Here is a 17,265-nt window from a genome sequence, read left to right as displayed (position 1 = left end):
TGGCTGGCCTTTGGGCCAAGTTCAACTCTTATGCTTGTTTAGTTTTCTCTGTGTAGTACCTTAATACCTGGTTGGCATCCATATAAAAACGGGAAGATTTAATTTATAGGTCCAGATTTTCAGTTTTCTTTTGAAAATGGTTGGGTCTAACAGCACTGAATCCACCACCCAAAATGGTGGCAATTGCTTGGTCTGTGTCTTGGTTGCTTCCTTTACTCCAGCCTTTCACAGAGCTCACTCAATACCATCCTGCATTTCAGGTATTTACATTATGACTCATACCAGTAGCCAAATTACAGCTCTAAAGTAGCAATGGAATCATTGTATGATTGGGGGTCACCACAGCATGAGGGACTGTGTTAAAGGGCCTCAGAGTTAGGAAGGGTGAGAACCACTGCTTCCCACTGAGCCTCGTGTTCTATGCTCTGTCACTTAGTTCGTTTATCTCCTTGACTTCATGTACACATTGAACTTGATAGTTCCTGGGCTAGAGATTAAGAATGAAAGAAAGTTCTGTATTAAAACCATCTCTTCACACTTACAGTTATTTGATCATACAGGGGTAATTACACAGCCAAGCTCAAGGTGATTAGGATGCAATGATCTGAACTGAGGGGGTAAACTATTTAGCATGTAGGAAGTGTGCAGTGAGTGACTTGTGCCTTTATGTTCTGAGCTCACAGTAGCGAGGAGCATGGTGGCGTGTATGCAGAGCTAAACGTTCGTGTCCGTCTTTACTCTCCCCTCACTGTGTTGCTGTGAGTTTTTGTTGTCTCATGTGTCATGTGAGATGGTAGAGCGGCACCCCAGCTTCTTCTTTCCGAGCCTCTGTGACAAAATACCCTGAGAAAAGTAACTTAGGATGAAGAGTTTATTTTAGCCCACGGGTCCAGGTTACAGTCCGGCCTAGCCGGGGACTCATAGCAACCAAATCTGGGGGAGCTGGTCAGATGGCATCCAAAATCAGAGAGCAGAGAACACATACAGGTTTGTGCTCAGCTCTCTGTCTCTGTTTTTAGGCAGATTGCCCGCTCAGGGAATGATGCCACTCAGAGTGAGTGGATTGTTCTACCCCAATTAATGTCATCAAGATAATCTCACATAGATAAGCCCATACACCAACCTGATCTACGCCATAACTCACTGAGATTCTCTTTCAGTTGCTTCTAGATTGTATCACATTGACAATTAAAGCTAGCCCTTACAGATGGCATATGCCAAGATGTAGGTGTAGATGTTCTCCAAAACACTAGCTCTACATTGTAGCTTTCATGAAGCTTGAGCTAACAATTTGATGACATCACCAAGAATCTACTCCTCATAGAGTGTGGTAGCCAACACCTTTAATCTCTGCACATGGGAGACAGAAGCAAGTGGATCTCTGTAAGTTTGAGGCCACCCTGGACTACATAGCAAGTTCTAGGCCAGCCAGAGGACAGTGTGAGACCCCAAACAAAACAAGCAAACAAGTAGGCAAGCAAACGAGCAAACACACATCTCATCATCTCTCTGCCTTTATGTCTGTGACCTATGTTGACCTATGCGTTGGCTTCTTTGCAGCTTACAAAACGGCTGGGTGTGGATGGTCCAGCAGAAAAGTGAACTACTTCATTGAGTTGTTTTGCTCAAAAGCCCTAATACTGTTTCTTAAAACTGGTTCTTGTTTTAAGTCTATTTCCAAGCCAATCCTTGCAGCCAGGGGTATGGGAGGTAGTGGTTGGCTAGCTATACCTCCATGTGCTTCTTTCTCAGGATGGGAGTGTAGTCATCTCCCCAGAATTTGATGGGTCTTCAAAGTCTCACCCAGTGGGGTTGGCTGTCCTCAGAGTGTTCGTATCTCTGAGTTTGAGACTAGAGCACAAGCTGTCTCCATCTGCCAGTTGAGTTGATCTTTGTTTTGATGTGGAAAGACATCTTGTCTTAGCTTCTTCAAGAAACCATATGGTCATCTTTTGCATTCATTCTTGGCTTTGTTTCTTACAGAGAAAGAGTAATTTGGTTTGAGTTCATGGTCTTTTTTTTTTTTCATGGCTGTTTCTACTAGTAGCTTTTGTGGAAGCTGCTTTCCAATACCTTCTGGTGTTTGTATGTCACTTAAAGCAGGACTGAGCTTCAGCCTCTTTCAGAAATAAAACTAACGTGGATTTTGGAAGTTGGCTATGTCTACTTCCAGCTATGGAAGCAGACATTTCAAGATTTCTGGGAATCATCTTTTCATCTGCAAAAACAGATTGCTGGGACAACTAGCTCACAAAGCTGCTACAGAACTTGTGTTGGCATACTTCTGTTATTGTAACAAAATCTTGGAGGCTGGTCTTTTCCTAAAAAACAGATTTTTTTTTTAAAAGGTTATGGTTTTTAAGGCTGCAAGTCCCAAGTTGGGTAGTGCCTTTGGTTCACTTTCTTTGGTGACACTCCAATGGCAGATGGTGCTGTCGTGGGAAGGACAGCATGGTAAGCCCGATGCCAGAGTATGGGGAGCAGCCAGGCTTGCTCTTTTATAAAACACCTGTCTTGAGGACCAACTGAGGCGATGTGAAAAGTGCACCAATTCCTTCTAAGGGCAAAACAACTAGGACCTACTTGTACCACCACTTTCCCCATCTTAAAGGCTCTAATGCTACCTGATATTTTCCTAGTAGGACCACAGGCCCAACATACGATGGTTATTTGGTGTGTATCAGGGCACATTCAGGACATGTCCAAGCCATAGCAAGACTCAGAATATGTGCGTAGAGAATTTCATAGCTGGAGGTCACATGAGGCTGTGCCGTCTGCTCTTCACAGATGTATCATTTAGAACCCCACATAGAGTATCCAACCTTACCCTTACTCTCCTCATCGAAAAAATTTTTTTTATCTGTTTCCTCCCACTAGAATATAAGGTTCATGAAAGCAGGACACACCTATATCTGCCTGATTGTAGGTTACTGCTGTGAGAAATTGAGGATGCTCAGAGAGACAAAAGAGACCTCCAAGATCCCCTACTGAGAGGGGAAGGATGTGGGGTATTAATCCACCAAGTCCCAGTGGTCATGGGGTTGGGTCTCTCATTACAGACATTGGTGACCTATTTATTCTGCCCCACCCTGCCCACAGACAGAGTGGGACTCTCATGGCCAGAGTAATTCTATGCAGGAGACACCCAGCCCACAAAAGTCTTGGTAGTTGGTAGCGGTTAAGCCCACCTGCACGGTGATGGCAAGTGCTGAGTGAATGGGAATATGGATAAGGCATCCATGGTATCTATTACACGGTTAACTGGTAAATGGTGCCAACTCAGCCAGGACAGCCCTCTTCCTTCTGTCTGATTATTAATTTGAAGAGTGATTTGAATCCCCCCTTTTAATTTTTGTCTGAACATTTTGAGGGTGCTCAGGGCTCATTTCAGTTTCTTATGTGTTGTCTGGCTAACACAGGGAAAGAGATACCAATCCTTCCTTTAGCTTAGAGCGGGGCTTCACAACTTTAGGTACACACCGGTGTCACCTGGAGAGTTTGAAAGCAACCTGCTGCTCAGGGCTCCACTACTAGAGATCTTGCCTCAACCCATCTGGGATAATGTCTCTGCATTTAACATTTCAAAAAATGTCACTGTCTCTGCTCCCCAGGGACTAATGACACAATATGAAACACTCACTCCATAAGCAGATAATGCAAGCATCTTTGAAGGTCAGAATGTCTAGCTTCATACACAGCTTGATTTGATAGTTCATGATGTCATTAAGGTCTCAATTTCTTTTATAATTACATCTCTGCCTCGTTTTATATGATTGACACGTGTTTCCTTCGCCTTTTGGCTGGCAGAAAAAAATGCTTGGAATGCCTAAATAGATACCAGCATATCTTAGGGAGTGTTCCTTCCTTTTCATGCCCAGAAGAGAAAACATCTTTGTCCTGTTATTCCCAGCACAAGTTTTGAGATTCTTGCTGTTTGAACCAGCCCAGGCTGGTTGTTATGGCCAAGAGTGGTTCACATCATAAGCTCCATTCTAGAGGTGGGTGTGGTCAGTTTCTCATCTTAGCCCTTAATGCACAGTACAACTCCAGTGTAATATCTAAATGTGCTGGTGCCCGGCCTCCAACCTCATTCTTTGATGTGTGTTGGGTCATCAGCATTGGTATTTTTCAGAGGTGGCTCTGAAGTGCAGCTAGGGCAGAGAACCACTGCCCCAGACTTCATATCACTTAGCGATGTGGATCACATAGAAGGGCCATGGGTACAGATGCTCAGCTTGAATCCAGGAAGATGCCTCATTTGGGACAGACCAATGTCTAGCAGGGGTCAAATGTCTTATAAGGTCACATGACCATACTCAGGACACTTGAATAGAGGAACAAAGGTGTGGACCAAACAGTTCCCAACTAGGAAAGGAGATATCCAATGGCCACCATGTTGGGAGTAACTCATGCACACAGGTGCTGTGGTAGCCTGGTTCTGCTATAGGCCCCCAGCTTCTGGCTACATCCCCCTTCTCTCTCCTAGCTTCCTCATCTGGTAAGTGGCTTTGAAGAATACCCATGACTCACAGTTTTGTCAGTTTAACACAAACCAAGACATACTCAGGCAAAGATAATCAGAGTTGAAGAATCGCCTCCATTGGACTGGCCTGAGTGTATGCCCGTGGGGATAGTTTCTTGATTGCCGATTGACATGTGTGGGCCCAGCCCATTGTGGATGGTATCATCCTTAGACAAGTGAGCCTGGGCTGCTTAGGAACGTGAGCTTTGGTCTCTGATTCAGTTACTTTCTTGGCTTCTCCTGATCGTGATGGACTACCAAGTGTAAGATGGAATAACCCCTTTCCTTCCCAAGCTGCTTTTGGTCATTGTGCTTATGACCATAATAGAGAAGAAACCAGAACACATCTCCTGACTACAAATGACTGAGATTTGTGGGAAATGCTCTCAGTTTCTGGAATCAAGGAGAATCCTCTTACCGAGTGGGGGGTGTTATATGAAGGTCCCCTTACCCCTCTGAGCAGCAGGGTTCTCATAAGGAAAACCAAGATTCTACCTTCTGGGATGTTCTACCATGAGCATGAAATAAGAGAATGTCTACAAAACTTTCAATGCTGCCCTTGACAGATAATAGCGCTTCCATAAATCTATTCAAGGATGCTCCTGTTAGAAAAAAATTTAATGTGGTGTCACTGGGAAAACTAAGATGCATGATGTTGAACCCTAGTAATCATTTTATGGTGGTAAGACAGAACTCCTTAATCAATCTTTGAACTCCACACCCTCAGCAAAGAGGCCTGATCCTTTTCAGCTCTGTATCCCCAACAGCAGCAGATAGGACTCTGGGGTTTCTATCTTGGAGTCTTGGGAGTGGCAATCTTACTAGACAGGAGCTGTTGTAAAAAGCTTTGTTTTGAAGTTGCATTTGCATATGGTCACAGCATCTGCAGTTGGGTTCAATGTTACTGAGGATAGTTTAAGGGTGAAGGCACTGTGGCCCCAAGAAAGTAGTAGGAACCCAAGGTCAAGTGGGTGGACTAACCATCCTTTGTCACAACTTACCTCTTCTGGGCAATGAAGTCATGGAAGAAGTGATTGAGAGTGTACGAAATAGTTGTGTTTATTGATTAGAACAGGGTATAAAAGTACAGCATTTTGCAGGCATTCTGGACCTTCTGGGAGGGGCATGCAGTGTTCAACTTGAGCAGGGGATGGAGAGGAGGGATAGACCACTGGGCAATGGTTCCCCTCCTGGGCATGTTAAGAGACTTGCTCTATGAGCACAGATGATAGTGTGGGAGAATGATTAGTCCCTACCTCTGGAAACAAATGACATGGGCAGTTTGGGTCATCTGATAACACCATGCTTAATAATTCAGTCCTATTCTACAAGTGTTAGGTGCTGCCTCTCCCAATCTTGGCATGGTAAACTCTAACTGTTCTAACTGTATAACACTCTTTCTTCCCATCAGAGGAAGAGAAACAGGCACATTGGCTTGGGAGGCCATCAGAGGATGGTGTACATTTGGCTCAGGTCCTCTGGATTCCAGATTCACCAGGGTCTGCCTGACTGGGAGGCAGTGAGTTGGGGATATGTAAGCATAAAATTGTGCACTATCGTTTAAGCTCAAGCAGAGGGGCCTTCCACGGGGCAGCAGCATGAAGAGATGGGCATGCTCCCAAAACAAACTCAGATTTCAGCTCATCTCTCTCAAGAGGAGGAAGGAGGAAGAGTTGGCAATCAGAGACTGAGCCACTTGATGCCAGATTTTGTAGAAAATCTTCAGCAGAGAATTCTTCCAAAGTGTAAAAGGTATTTCTGTCCCAAGAGTTGGTGTGTAAAATCAGAACGAGGGCAGATCAGGGCATTAAGGTGTTTGTTTGTTCATTGTCTCTGAGAGCAGGATGGCCAGTGTTCTTAGTTACATAACGTTTTGGAACAGCTGTAGAGATCTCATGATGTTGTCATCCTGAGGAAGAGAGGAGTGGGAGAGAGGATGGTTAGAGCTGTTTGAGGCTTCTTCTCAAGAGATCAGTAACTGAGCAAATCTCAAGAGTGGGGTTTCTACGTGAAAGGAAATCAGCAGCAGCATTACAAACAGTATTACAAGCAACATTACAAGGGGTCAAGTCTAGCTAGCCTTTAGCTCAAGGCCAGAGGCACCATACCGACATTCAGGAGAGAAAAACAACCTCATGGGTTTTCTTTAAGTTGCTCCGTCAATGTGTTGTATGAAATGGTTTTTCACTTCTGTGGAGATAATTACAGTTTTTCCTGTTTACTTGATTACTGTGATTAATTATACTGACTAATTCTTGGATGTTAAACCAACCTTGCAACTTCCCATCTTAAGGCTATGATAACCTCATCAATCAAACTGGGAAGGTTCTCTTTTATCCTCTGTTTCTTGAGATTAGTATAATTTCTTCCTTAAATGTTTGGAAGAATGCACGATAGGAGCTACTTAAGTCTGTCATTTCTCTTGGGTAAAGTTTTAAATTACAGATTCAATGCCTATGAGACATAAGACTATTTACATTTTTGTTTTCTTTTCGTGTTAGTTTTGAAAAGCTGTGCTTTTTAGGAAACTCCTACATCTTATGCAAATTGTCAAAATTACTGAGGAAAAAAATTACTATCTTTTAATATCGGAAAAACTGATAGAAAATGTTTTTTACTTCTGATATCATCAATTTGAGGGTTTAAAAAAATCTTTCTCATTTTACTCAGTCTCAGTAAGCATTCATCAATTTTATTAATCTTCAAAGAGATCTTTTAGCTTTGTTTGTATTTGTACTTGTCTGTATTTTATATTTCATAACATATATTCTCTAAGGTATATTTGAGACAGGGCGTCTTCTCTATGTAGCTCTGGCTGTCCTGGAACTCACAGATCTGCCTGCCTCTGCCTCCTAAGTGCTGGGATTAAAGGTGTGTCCCACCACATATGTCTTTCTAAAGTATAACTAAAGAAAGGTGCAAAGTTCTTATTTTTTTCATACTCAGTACCACACTTCTACATTTGAATTAAAATATAATAAAAATATGAAATATTAAAACTTGTGGTGTCTAAAGCTGATGTAGTGCATATGCGTGTATATATGTGTGTGTGAGTGAGTGTGTATGAGTGTGTGTGTGTCCCACTGAGTTTAAGGTTGAGAAAGCAGGCTTTTAATAGAGAAAATTAAAAGAGATCAAAGTTATTATGTGGATCTGAATCTTTGTAAGTTGCTGTGAGTTCTGGAGTTAGGCAGCTTGTGATCAATCCCGGGACCTCTTACTTCCTGCCCATGTTACTTATCCTCTCTGTGCCTTAGTTTCCCCATGTATAAAGTGGGATTGAGTATAACATCTACCTATTGTGAGGTAGTGAAAAAATGAGTTACATGGGAATAACGGAGGAACACGATCTGAAAAGCTCTTTCACCTGGAAACCAAAGTAAAGAAAGAACACTTCTGTTGGGTGTTTGACATTAGCATGATAGCATTTACAATCACTCTCTGTCACTCATTGTAGCATTAACCACCCTCTTAATATTGTAGTGCCAGTTTTCTATGACAGGCATAGCTGCTTAGTCTGTTCATAATGATTAAATATTTAAACACTTCTAACTCCACAGGTGAAGCTGCCGGCCCGATTTTACTCTCTTTCTTAGTGTCTGTTCTTCTGGCTGCCTAGGAACTTGATTGGGATCCAAAGACTACTCAAAAGATATGTCAACTAATGGGTGACCCTCAGGCTGAGCTTGGACAATCCAGGACAATGGTAAAGCTCGGTTAAAAGGGGGCAGGATCCACTCTGGCCTAATTGTTAGCTATCTGGAACACGGTCATATGGGACGTCTGCCTGGAGGGTTTTCATGTGGCGGAAGCTCTTTGGTCGGTGATCTTTGTGTGTTAATACAGCCTCCTCTACAACCTGGCATTGTAGTGCAGTGGTTTTTTTCTTTGGGCGGGGGGGGGGGGGAGTGGGGAGGGGAAGCTTAGGCTGTGCTTTTGTGGAATGAGGTAGAGCATAAACCTTTTAAGTAGATAGCAACTGTTTCCAGTTCAGGGCTGGGCAGGGCACCAGTGACAGTTGTTCATGAGATTTAACCAAAGCATAGTCCAAGGAGCAGCACAGTCTCCTGAGGTATATGCACAAAGCAAGCCTGGCCTCAGACCTGTGCAGGCCCCACCTGTATTTTAACTCTGAGAAGTACTCTGAGAAGTCCTGTTTGCACAAGTGAGTTCCAGTGGCCTTGGTATTGGGCATTTAAATTACAATGACAATTTCTAGACCCTTCTAGAGTATCTGGAATAGGCTTGAAAACACCCTTTTGGAAGAACCTCAGGCAATTTCACTCACACTGGATTGGGATCCTGTTGAAGGTCTTCCCGCTGTTCTTTTGTATCTGAGGAAGGGGCACGGAGGCAGAGAGGAGGACAGGGCCACCTATTCGGCAAATCTCATTCCACAATGACCTGCTAGGCCTTCACATCACCCGGACCTGAGCTTCTGCTGTCTGCTGGTCATATGCTGAGCAGGCCCGGCTGAGACGTGGAGGTGGTGGGATTCCGAGCCCAGGGTTGCAGGTGTGTGCAGATTTCAGATCCTTCCTTCTACAGTCCCCATGCCCCAGATTCCCTCCTCAGAGATACTGTCTCCCGAGACCTCTCCTTACCTCCTGACAGGATTCAAGAAATTCATCTAAAGTTACGATGCCATCTTTATTTTTATCCATTTTCTGAAAGACACAACAGAGGGGTCTTTAAAGAACCCGATATTTAACATTTCACAATTTTTTCTCTGTTAATCCTAGAATTAGGAAGGTCTTTCGCTAGCTCCTTGGTTCCTGGTCATGGTATTATGGTCCTCCTGGGCTTCTTTATACCAAAATATTGGTCTCAACACTTACCTCATTGTTACATTATTATTATGCTGACATCCCAACATGTGGTAGACTGCTTCTGTTATTATAACAAAATAACTGAGTCTGGGTGTTGAAAAAAGAAACGAGGTTTGTTTATCTTATTGTTCTAGAGCAGTAGTGATCAACCTTCCTAATGCTGTGACCCTTTCATACAGTTTCTCATGTTGTAGGGACCCCCAACCATAAAGTGACTTTTGTTGCTACTTCATAACTTTAACTTTGCTACTGTTGTGACCTATAATGTAAACATTCTTTAGAGATAGAGGTTTGCCAGAGGGGCTGAGACCCATACATTGAGAAGTACTGTTTTGGAGGTCCAAGATCAAGACACCATTTTCCATCAGGTGACGGCCTCATGGAGGATGACATCATCACAGTGGGCACATGTGGAAGTGGTCACACAACAAAACAGGAAGCCAGAGAAAGAGCCAGACTAGCTCATTTGACTCAGCACTAGTATCTCTGAGGGAATGCTCCCAAGGACCTAGTCACCTTGATCAGGCCCCACCCATTAAGAATTCCGTGACCTTAAACCCTGCCATGTTGAGGACCAGGCTTCCGTGAACCTTGGCCATACGCCCAAACCATTTCCAAACCATAACTGATGTGGTCCTCACACTTCCTGCTTGGCTTCTCTATCTGGCAGAAAGAACACTGGAGTAACAGGCTCTGGTCCTTTTCCGTGTAGACTTTGTGTGCAAACTTTCTGTACAAAGAGGGAGGCTTGGGCTCAGCGAACCCTGAGTTCTTTGGTGCTCTCTGTTGCTAGACTTTTTAAAAGCTAAGAGCAGCTTTGAGGAAACCACTTCTCCGCACGGTCATCGGCGGTATCCACCCATTCCCTACTGGATCGAGGCTGAACTCTCCCGCTTATGGTTCGTTCAGTCTCACTTGACCCTGGTTTCTGATTTTTGTTCCCCTTTTCAGCCCAGACAAACGCGCTCAGTAGGTACACAGAGGGGATGGATAAAGTTTTCTCCATCACTCTGCTCCTGCAAGTATGACATTTACCATAGTTAAATATCATAAAAACATATGTTCCCTGTTCTCTTCTGCAACACACTGCTCCACCTCGCAGGAGCATCTCTCGGCCAATCAGTGTAAGCCTCTGCGTAGGTGCGTGCGTACCTGGAAGAAGACGTCCACGTGCTGCCTGGGAGTGTCCTCTTTGAGCACAGGGTAGGTGTACTTCCCCATCATGTCGTAGATGGCTTTGACTATGTCCATCATCTCCTGGAAGGGGACATGGAGAAACACACTGTTGGGACCGTAAGGTCAAACCTTAGGTGACAGCATTTAGGATTTGCTTAGGATTCCTCTAGCCAAGCAGAATGGCTACGAGGACCTTTTAGTAGGGACAAGACACAACACCTTTCTCAGGGAAAGCGGGGGGGGGGGGGGGGGTCCTATCTGCCTTCAGGCATCTTGAGTAGGTGACACTTACTTTCTTTGTCCCCAGTGAGGGATGGCACTGGATTCCCCATTTGCAGGTTGAAACCATGAAGCATTGTTCTAATTTACAGGTTAGTGGATATTTCAGACCAGCCTTTAAAACATCCTCACAGCTTCTTTAGGAGTATAGATTTTAGTATGTTTATCCTATATTATATGGCTAATATTCACTTATGAGTGAGTATATACCATGTGTGTCTTTCTGCTTCTGGGTTACCTCACTCAAGATGATCTTTTCTAGTTCCCATTTGCCTACAAATTTCATGATTTCCTTGTTTTTAATAGCTGATCTATACTCCTAAAGAAGCTAAACAACAAGGAAGACCCTAGTGAAAATGCTCAGTCCTCATTCAGAAGGACAAATGAGATAGACATTAGAATCAGGAGAAGACAAGGAACAGGCCAGGAGCCTACCACAGATGGCCTCTGAAAGACTCTACCAATCAAGATATGGAAGGAGAGGCTGCCAAACTTTGGGCAGAGTGCAGATAATTTTATGAAAGAAGGGGAAGACAGAAAGACCTGGAGGGGACAGGAGGTCCAAAAGGAGACCAACAGAGTAAAAAAAAAAAAGCTGAGCCCTAAAGGCCCTGCAGAGACTGATACCCCAACCAAGGACAATGCATGGAGAGGACCTAAAACCCCTACTCAGATGTAGCCCATAGACTCAGTCTCCAAGTGGGTTCCCTAATAAGGGGAGTAGGGGCTTTCTGTGGCATGAACTCAGTAACAGGCTCTCTGATCACCTTCCCCTGGGGAGAGGGTGCAGCCTTGTTGGCCACATAGGAAGACAATGCAACCAGTCCTGATGAGACCTGAGAGGCTAGGTTCAAATAGAAGGGGAGGAAGACCTCACCTATCAGTGGACTAGGGGAGGGATATAGGGGGAGAAGAGGAAGGGAGGATGGGATTGAGAGGAGAAGAGGGAGGGGGACACACCCAGGATACAAATGGAATAAATTGTCATAAATGATATTTGAAAAAAAAAATTAAAAACATACTCACAAGTTCTATTGCTATTTTAAGTTAAGAAAAAAAATGTAACCAACATAAGGATTACCCACAGGACACTGAGGTTTTCTCTAAACCTACAATTAATAAGTTTATTAATTATAAGAAAAGTTTTAAAAACCAATACAGAAGGCTAATGTATACTTTTTCACTCAGTTTCCCTTAATATTAAAACATGTAAAACTGTATAAAAATGGTCAAACCCAGGAAATTAACATTGCTTCACTATTATTTATTAAACGGTAGTTTGTTTATATCTCATCCGTTTTCCCATGGATATCTTTTTCTGCTTAAGACTGCATTTGTGTCAAGCTGTGTGTTCTTCGCGTTTTCAGGACCTGTTGTGTGTGACGAGAGTGCTGCTCAGCTGTTTTATAGGCGGGTCTCTCAGCGTGGGCAGGCTTTGGAGAAGCGATGGGTGGTCCAGCCTCACCAAAGCACCATCAGGGTGGCACACGCTGTGGCTGTGTCTTGTGACTGGTGGTTACTCCATTAAGGGGTTGTCTGTCAACTCTGATTTTAGTGTCTGTCAGCACACCTTGACAGCAAACATGAGCTCTGTGGTATTTGTTTAATGAAAATTCTATATCTTCTTTAAAAAGTTAATGTTTTAGGTGAGAGATTAAAAAATTCTCTCAGATTCTGTTGCTGTTTCAAATTAGGACAGGGGAGCCAATATCCAATATCCATAGGGAATCCGACGCTTTCTTTATTTAAGTGACTCATAATTGTAGACATCCTGGAATACTTCTGAAAGTCAGAGGTCTCTTCTCTTCATTTGTTTATGTACTTAGTTCTTTGGATTTGTGGATATTCTATTGGTGACAATTTGATATTATCATGTTTTATTTTGTGGATTAAATTGCATTTGCTTTGGCTTTTTAAAAACTCCTCCAGGCTGATGCCTGGAGTTGTTTGACCTGCCCCGATCAGGATTCAGGTTCATTTTCTATTTCTCCTTTCCTAATCCCAAGACACACAGCTCTCTAAGGAAACTTGCTCCTTTTTTTTCCTCTTTAATTAAAGAAGGGTGTTTAAAAAAATGATCGGGTGTCCTTGGGTGTCTCCCCAACATATAGAACTAGGAAATGGGTTTGTGTGCATTCATTTCACAAGGTGCATTTTACTAGCCCTTTGCACCCATGTGGCCTTTGAGCTCTTTTCCACTCGAGAACTTTTATTAGAGAAGGGAGAGAAAAAAATTCTTTTGAATGCTTGTGATTCTCATTGCCTGCAAGTTTGGTAAGAGTGTACTAGCATGCTTGCTAGGAAGAGGTCTTAGAAAGCTACCTACCCACGCTGGTGTCCACACCTCATTAATTCTGCCGTCTAAAATGTCTGACAGACATTAGTGGTGAAAACTCTGCCTGCTTTGCCCACTATAAAAAGGGAGCAGTTTGTAAGATTACTCAGTTTGGAGGGCATGTGGAACTCTGCCTTCCTTGGAAATCCCTCTAGTGGCCGTTCCTTCTTCCTGTGCCCCTTTCCCTCATTTTTGGGAGTGACTGGCTCTGGTGTGGCAATACCGTCTTAGAGAGGCCCTTGCCGACTCTTAACAAAACATCCACCTCTCATTCTGAAGCCTGCTGTTACTGTCCATCCCACTACACTGCTCCGTGTCAGTCAGAGCTGGTCTGAGCGCTCACCGTTTTGCCTCCAGCACCCAGGAAACTGAAAGAGTTCTCAGATCTGTGTGGAGAACCCAGGACTGAACGAATAGGGAACTCTGCTGTGTATATACTCTGAATGGGAGTCCTCCCTCTACGTGAGGGAGAACCTTGCAGTGTTGAGGTGAAGGTTAGAGATGATCTTCATGGTTCCAGGCGTCATGCCTGAGATACAGGAGCTCAGCAAGATGACGCTCCAGATGTTATTGTCAAGGCCCCAGGTTTGCAGCAGACACCCAGGTGACCTGAGTGATAGTCCATGGGTGGGTCACTGCCTAAACACATGTAGCAAGATTTAGTGAGGCAGTGAGGAATCTGAAATTCTCTGGTTTTGTTTGTTTGCTTGCTTGTTTTCTTTTTGAGACAGCTGCCCACCACCCCAATCATCTTTTTCTTTGGTTTTGTTAAGATGAGGGTAATGGGCTCCAATGACTGTCACCACCTCCACCTTAAAGAACTCTCTGTTCTCTTCTGGGCACTTCTTGCAGCCTTCCATGCACACCTTGAGCTTTAATGCTAGGCTGCTAACCAGTGGGAATGCAGGTTCCCTGGAGAAGAAACTCTTTACCCGGAAACAAGACAATGCCAGCCCATCACATCTGTGTGAGCTTGTGAGAAATGGCTTGACACTTTCCTAGGCACTAGGGCAGGATGGGAGAGGGGAGATATCAGCGGTGGGCTTCTTCATTTTTGCTAGGGATGGGCTCGGTTTCACTCAATGTTTTCCCTGGTTTTGGGTTGCTTTTGATTGCGTCACTTTCACTGTGCCCATCTCATGTCTCCTGCTCTCAGCTCAGCTCACTTACCTCTTTGTTTATGTAGCCGTCTTTATTGATGTCATACAAATTAAACGTCCACCTTAGTTTTTCATGGACTGTCCCTCTCAGCAAAATGGACAGAGCAGTCACAAAGTCCTAAGATGTGGAAAAGGTAGGTGTAACATTAATCACTGAGCCACTGCATGGATAAAGCGGAGCCTGACCTCCAGGTTGGACTACGCGTTTTTACAAAATGGCACCTCCCACATCCTCTCGTCAGCCAGATGGAAATGACCGTTCCCAATGAAGGACTCCTGTCTTCCATTCCCCATACCTACACCGTTGCAGTTTCTGATGCCCCTTGAGGAAGAGTAGAGCTCTGTGTGTGTGAGGCACTTCTAGGCAGTTAATTCTGCCTCCCTTGTCGATCCTAACCCATAGCTGCAATGGTTGCTTAACATCTGAGGGACTGTACGTTATGATGGCTATGACACAGGCCGAGGAAACATACCGCCGGTGTTCAAAAGCCTCCTTGGCTACTCACTCACTCTTTAACCTTGAGAAAGCTACTCAGTCTCTCTGCCTCATTTTCTTCTTCTTTAAGATGACAATAAATGATAAAACTACCCTGCTTAGTAGCACTGATATAAAAGCTAAACAGGTTAATAAATGCAAAAAGCTAGGACCAAAGGCTACCACCAGGCATGCAGAACACAAGGGTCTACACCCCATTCCCAATTTCTGGACGACAAGGAAAGCCTCTTCCCTGTCCTCAGGTCATGTTTGCTAAATGAATAATTTCTTGTCTTAACTGAAGGTATTGGATAATTAACCCTTTCCTCCGGGGTCCCAGATTTGGAGGGAGAGGCAATGTGGAACCAGGGAACACCCAGACTGGACCCACGTGCTGTACCTCGAACTTCACAGAGCCTGTCTGGGTGGTGTCGAAGGCATTGAAGAGGTAATGGGCGTATGTGCTGGCATCTGCAAAGCAGAGGGAAAGGTGGGTGAGTTGGGGGCCAGGCTCCACAGAGGGCAGAGACAGCCCTGGAAAACAGGCGGAGGTGGGTCAGAGAGAGGAGAGGAAGGAGGGCCCGAGACCCATTTGCTCAGCCTTTTGAGTTTAGGTGAGAGGTTAATTTTAGCAAAAGGTTAGATAGGTTCTTGTCTCTCCACTTGGTCATCTTGAGAATGGTTCTCAGGCCTGTTTCACTGGTGGATGATAATGCGGTGACTGAAATGAGATATCCTGAGCAGTGGTCCTTGCCGTGACATCCCTTGCGAGCAAAGACCAGAGCTTGGATCAAAGCTGATCCCATATATCTGTGCCTGTAGATATCTAATGCAACACCTCAGAGCATCCATTGCACATATCTGTAATATGGGATGTAGCAAGACCTGACTCTTGAAACACGTGAACAAATACATTAAACCGAGCCTTCCCTGCACATAGTGAAAACTGTCTCTATGACAGTCATAAAGTGGGAGTCTGGTGGCAGCATGAAATGAAGCTACTTCTCCACAACAGAGAGAGGCCCTGTACTCAGTCCCACCCTAAGGAGACACTTGGGTACTGCTAGAAAGGCTCCTGAGAGAAAGGGCCCAAGAAGGATGTGGGACACTTGAGTCTCTATTCTGCACCTGTTCAGGTGACACCTGTGGACAGGTGACCCAAGAAGGTCACAGGAGGAAGGATCCTCTGATGTGTGGAGCTGTTCCCAACTGGGGAACAGTAGCCCTCAGTAACCTGGCTTTGTAAGTAAGTGCAGCTTCATGCTGCCCACAACTTATTTCCTTCATTGATTTTTCTTTTTTATGGTCTGTATTATTTACTAATGTTGTTTGCAGAATTTCAACCTGTCTTAGCCATTTAAGGAACCAAGACGGCAAAGCTTTTGTCCCATAGACTTTTCTATTTCTGGCCTGCCACATACAAGCTGTGTGGTCATGAGTAAATTTCTGATTGTCTCTGAAACTCAGTTGTACCTTCTGGGATCACAGCACCTGCTTTCTAGAGCTGTTATGAGACTTTATGATATGGCATTATCGACCCTTCTCCTACGGCGGATCCATTTTTGTGTTTCAGAGAACTCTGTATTTTGCAGTAAGGAAAAGTCTCACCCTGAATTCTCCTCTGACTTCGAAGAAGACAGAGACAAAGAACATGGGAGTTGAGGAAGGGAAGGCTGATCACTGGAAGGGGATTCTGGAAGGATATTTTTCAAGGATATACTCACCTCCATGAGGGAAAAACTGAGCGTAGATCTGCTTGAACGTTTCTTCATTGACTGCACCGCTGGGGCACTCCTGTGTGGAGGAGAGACAGACTGAGTAGGAAGTACCAGGGAGCAGGTACCAGGGGGTGGCGACTGAGCAGATTTCTCATGCCCCCTCTTCTAGGCAGAGCCTGGGGAAACACCTGTTTACTGGGCATCTTCAGGGGGCCCTGGAGGTAACCTTATCATGAAAAGCTAGTTTGCAAGTGGGGGGAAGTCATTACAGGATAGGTACTGTGCTGGTAGAGTCTTGGCTTCAGGGCTACAAAGGTCTAGGTTTGGATCCTGGTGAAACCTATTCTAGCTTTTTGACCTTGCCCAAGGCATTCTGTGATCTTGAACACACTGATCTGTGGAATGTGACTAACAGTTCCCTTTCAACAGGGCTAGCAATGTTAGGTGATACTGACACTATGGCAGATGCATATATGTATGTATGTGTATGTATATGGCTTTTCTTCTCTTTTCTGGTCCCCTCTCAGCCAAGTGCCCAATTGGGCAACCACCACCTAGGGCCCTGCTCCACCTCAGCTGGCCACTATTAACATGGCCTCTTCAACATTAGGAGGAAGAGAGGAGCCCAATGGCAGCAGACCAGACACCATGACCAGCACAGTTAGCTATAGGACAACTGAGCAAGCCCTACCTGGAGGGAGACAACCAGATCATGTGGTGGTCTGCTCTTCTCCACCCAATCATTTGGATAGATGATTGTGCTCTGAGATG

General features: G+C 44.5%; 1 protein-coding gene across 5 annotated transcripts in view; it reads right to left on the bottom strand.

Moving 5' to 3' along the window:
* Positions 1 to 5,556: 5,556 nt before the first annotated feature.
* Kcnip1 (potassium voltage-gated channel interacting protein 1) overlaps positions 5,557 to 17,265 on the bottom strand; it is a 357,022-nt gene continuing 345,313 nt past the window's right edge. For all 5 annotated transcript variants that reach the window (XM_060363874.1, XM_060363871.1, XM_060363873.1 and 2 more), the window contains 6 exons: positions 16,501 to 16,570; positions 15,177 to 15,247; positions 14,312 to 14,419; positions 10,504 to 10,608; positions 9,127 to 9,189; positions 5,557 to 6,431 (listed from right to left, as the gene is read on the bottom strand). In XM_060363874.1, coding sequence (XP_060219857.1) covers positions 6,384 to 6,431; positions 9,127 to 9,189; positions 10,504 to 10,608; positions 14,312 to 14,419; positions 15,177 to 15,247; positions 16,501 to 16,570 — 465 coding nt within the window. In that variant the 3' untranslated portion in view covers positions 5,557 to 6,383. The remainder of the gene's footprint in view (positions 6,432 to 9,126; positions 9,190 to 10,503; positions 10,609 to 14,311; positions 14,420 to 15,176; positions 15,248 to 16,500; positions 16,571 to 17,265) is intronic.

Source organism: Meriones unguiculatus, chromosome 11 (genome assembly GCF_030254825.1).
Source record: "Meriones unguiculatus strain TT.TT164.6M chromosome 11, Bangor_MerUng_6.1, whole genome shotgun sequence".
NCBI classification, from domain to species: domain Eukaryota; kingdom Metazoa; phylum Chordata; class Mammalia; order Rodentia; family Muridae; genus Meriones; species Meriones unguiculatus.
This window is presented reverse-complemented; position numbering and strand designations above follow the sequence as displayed.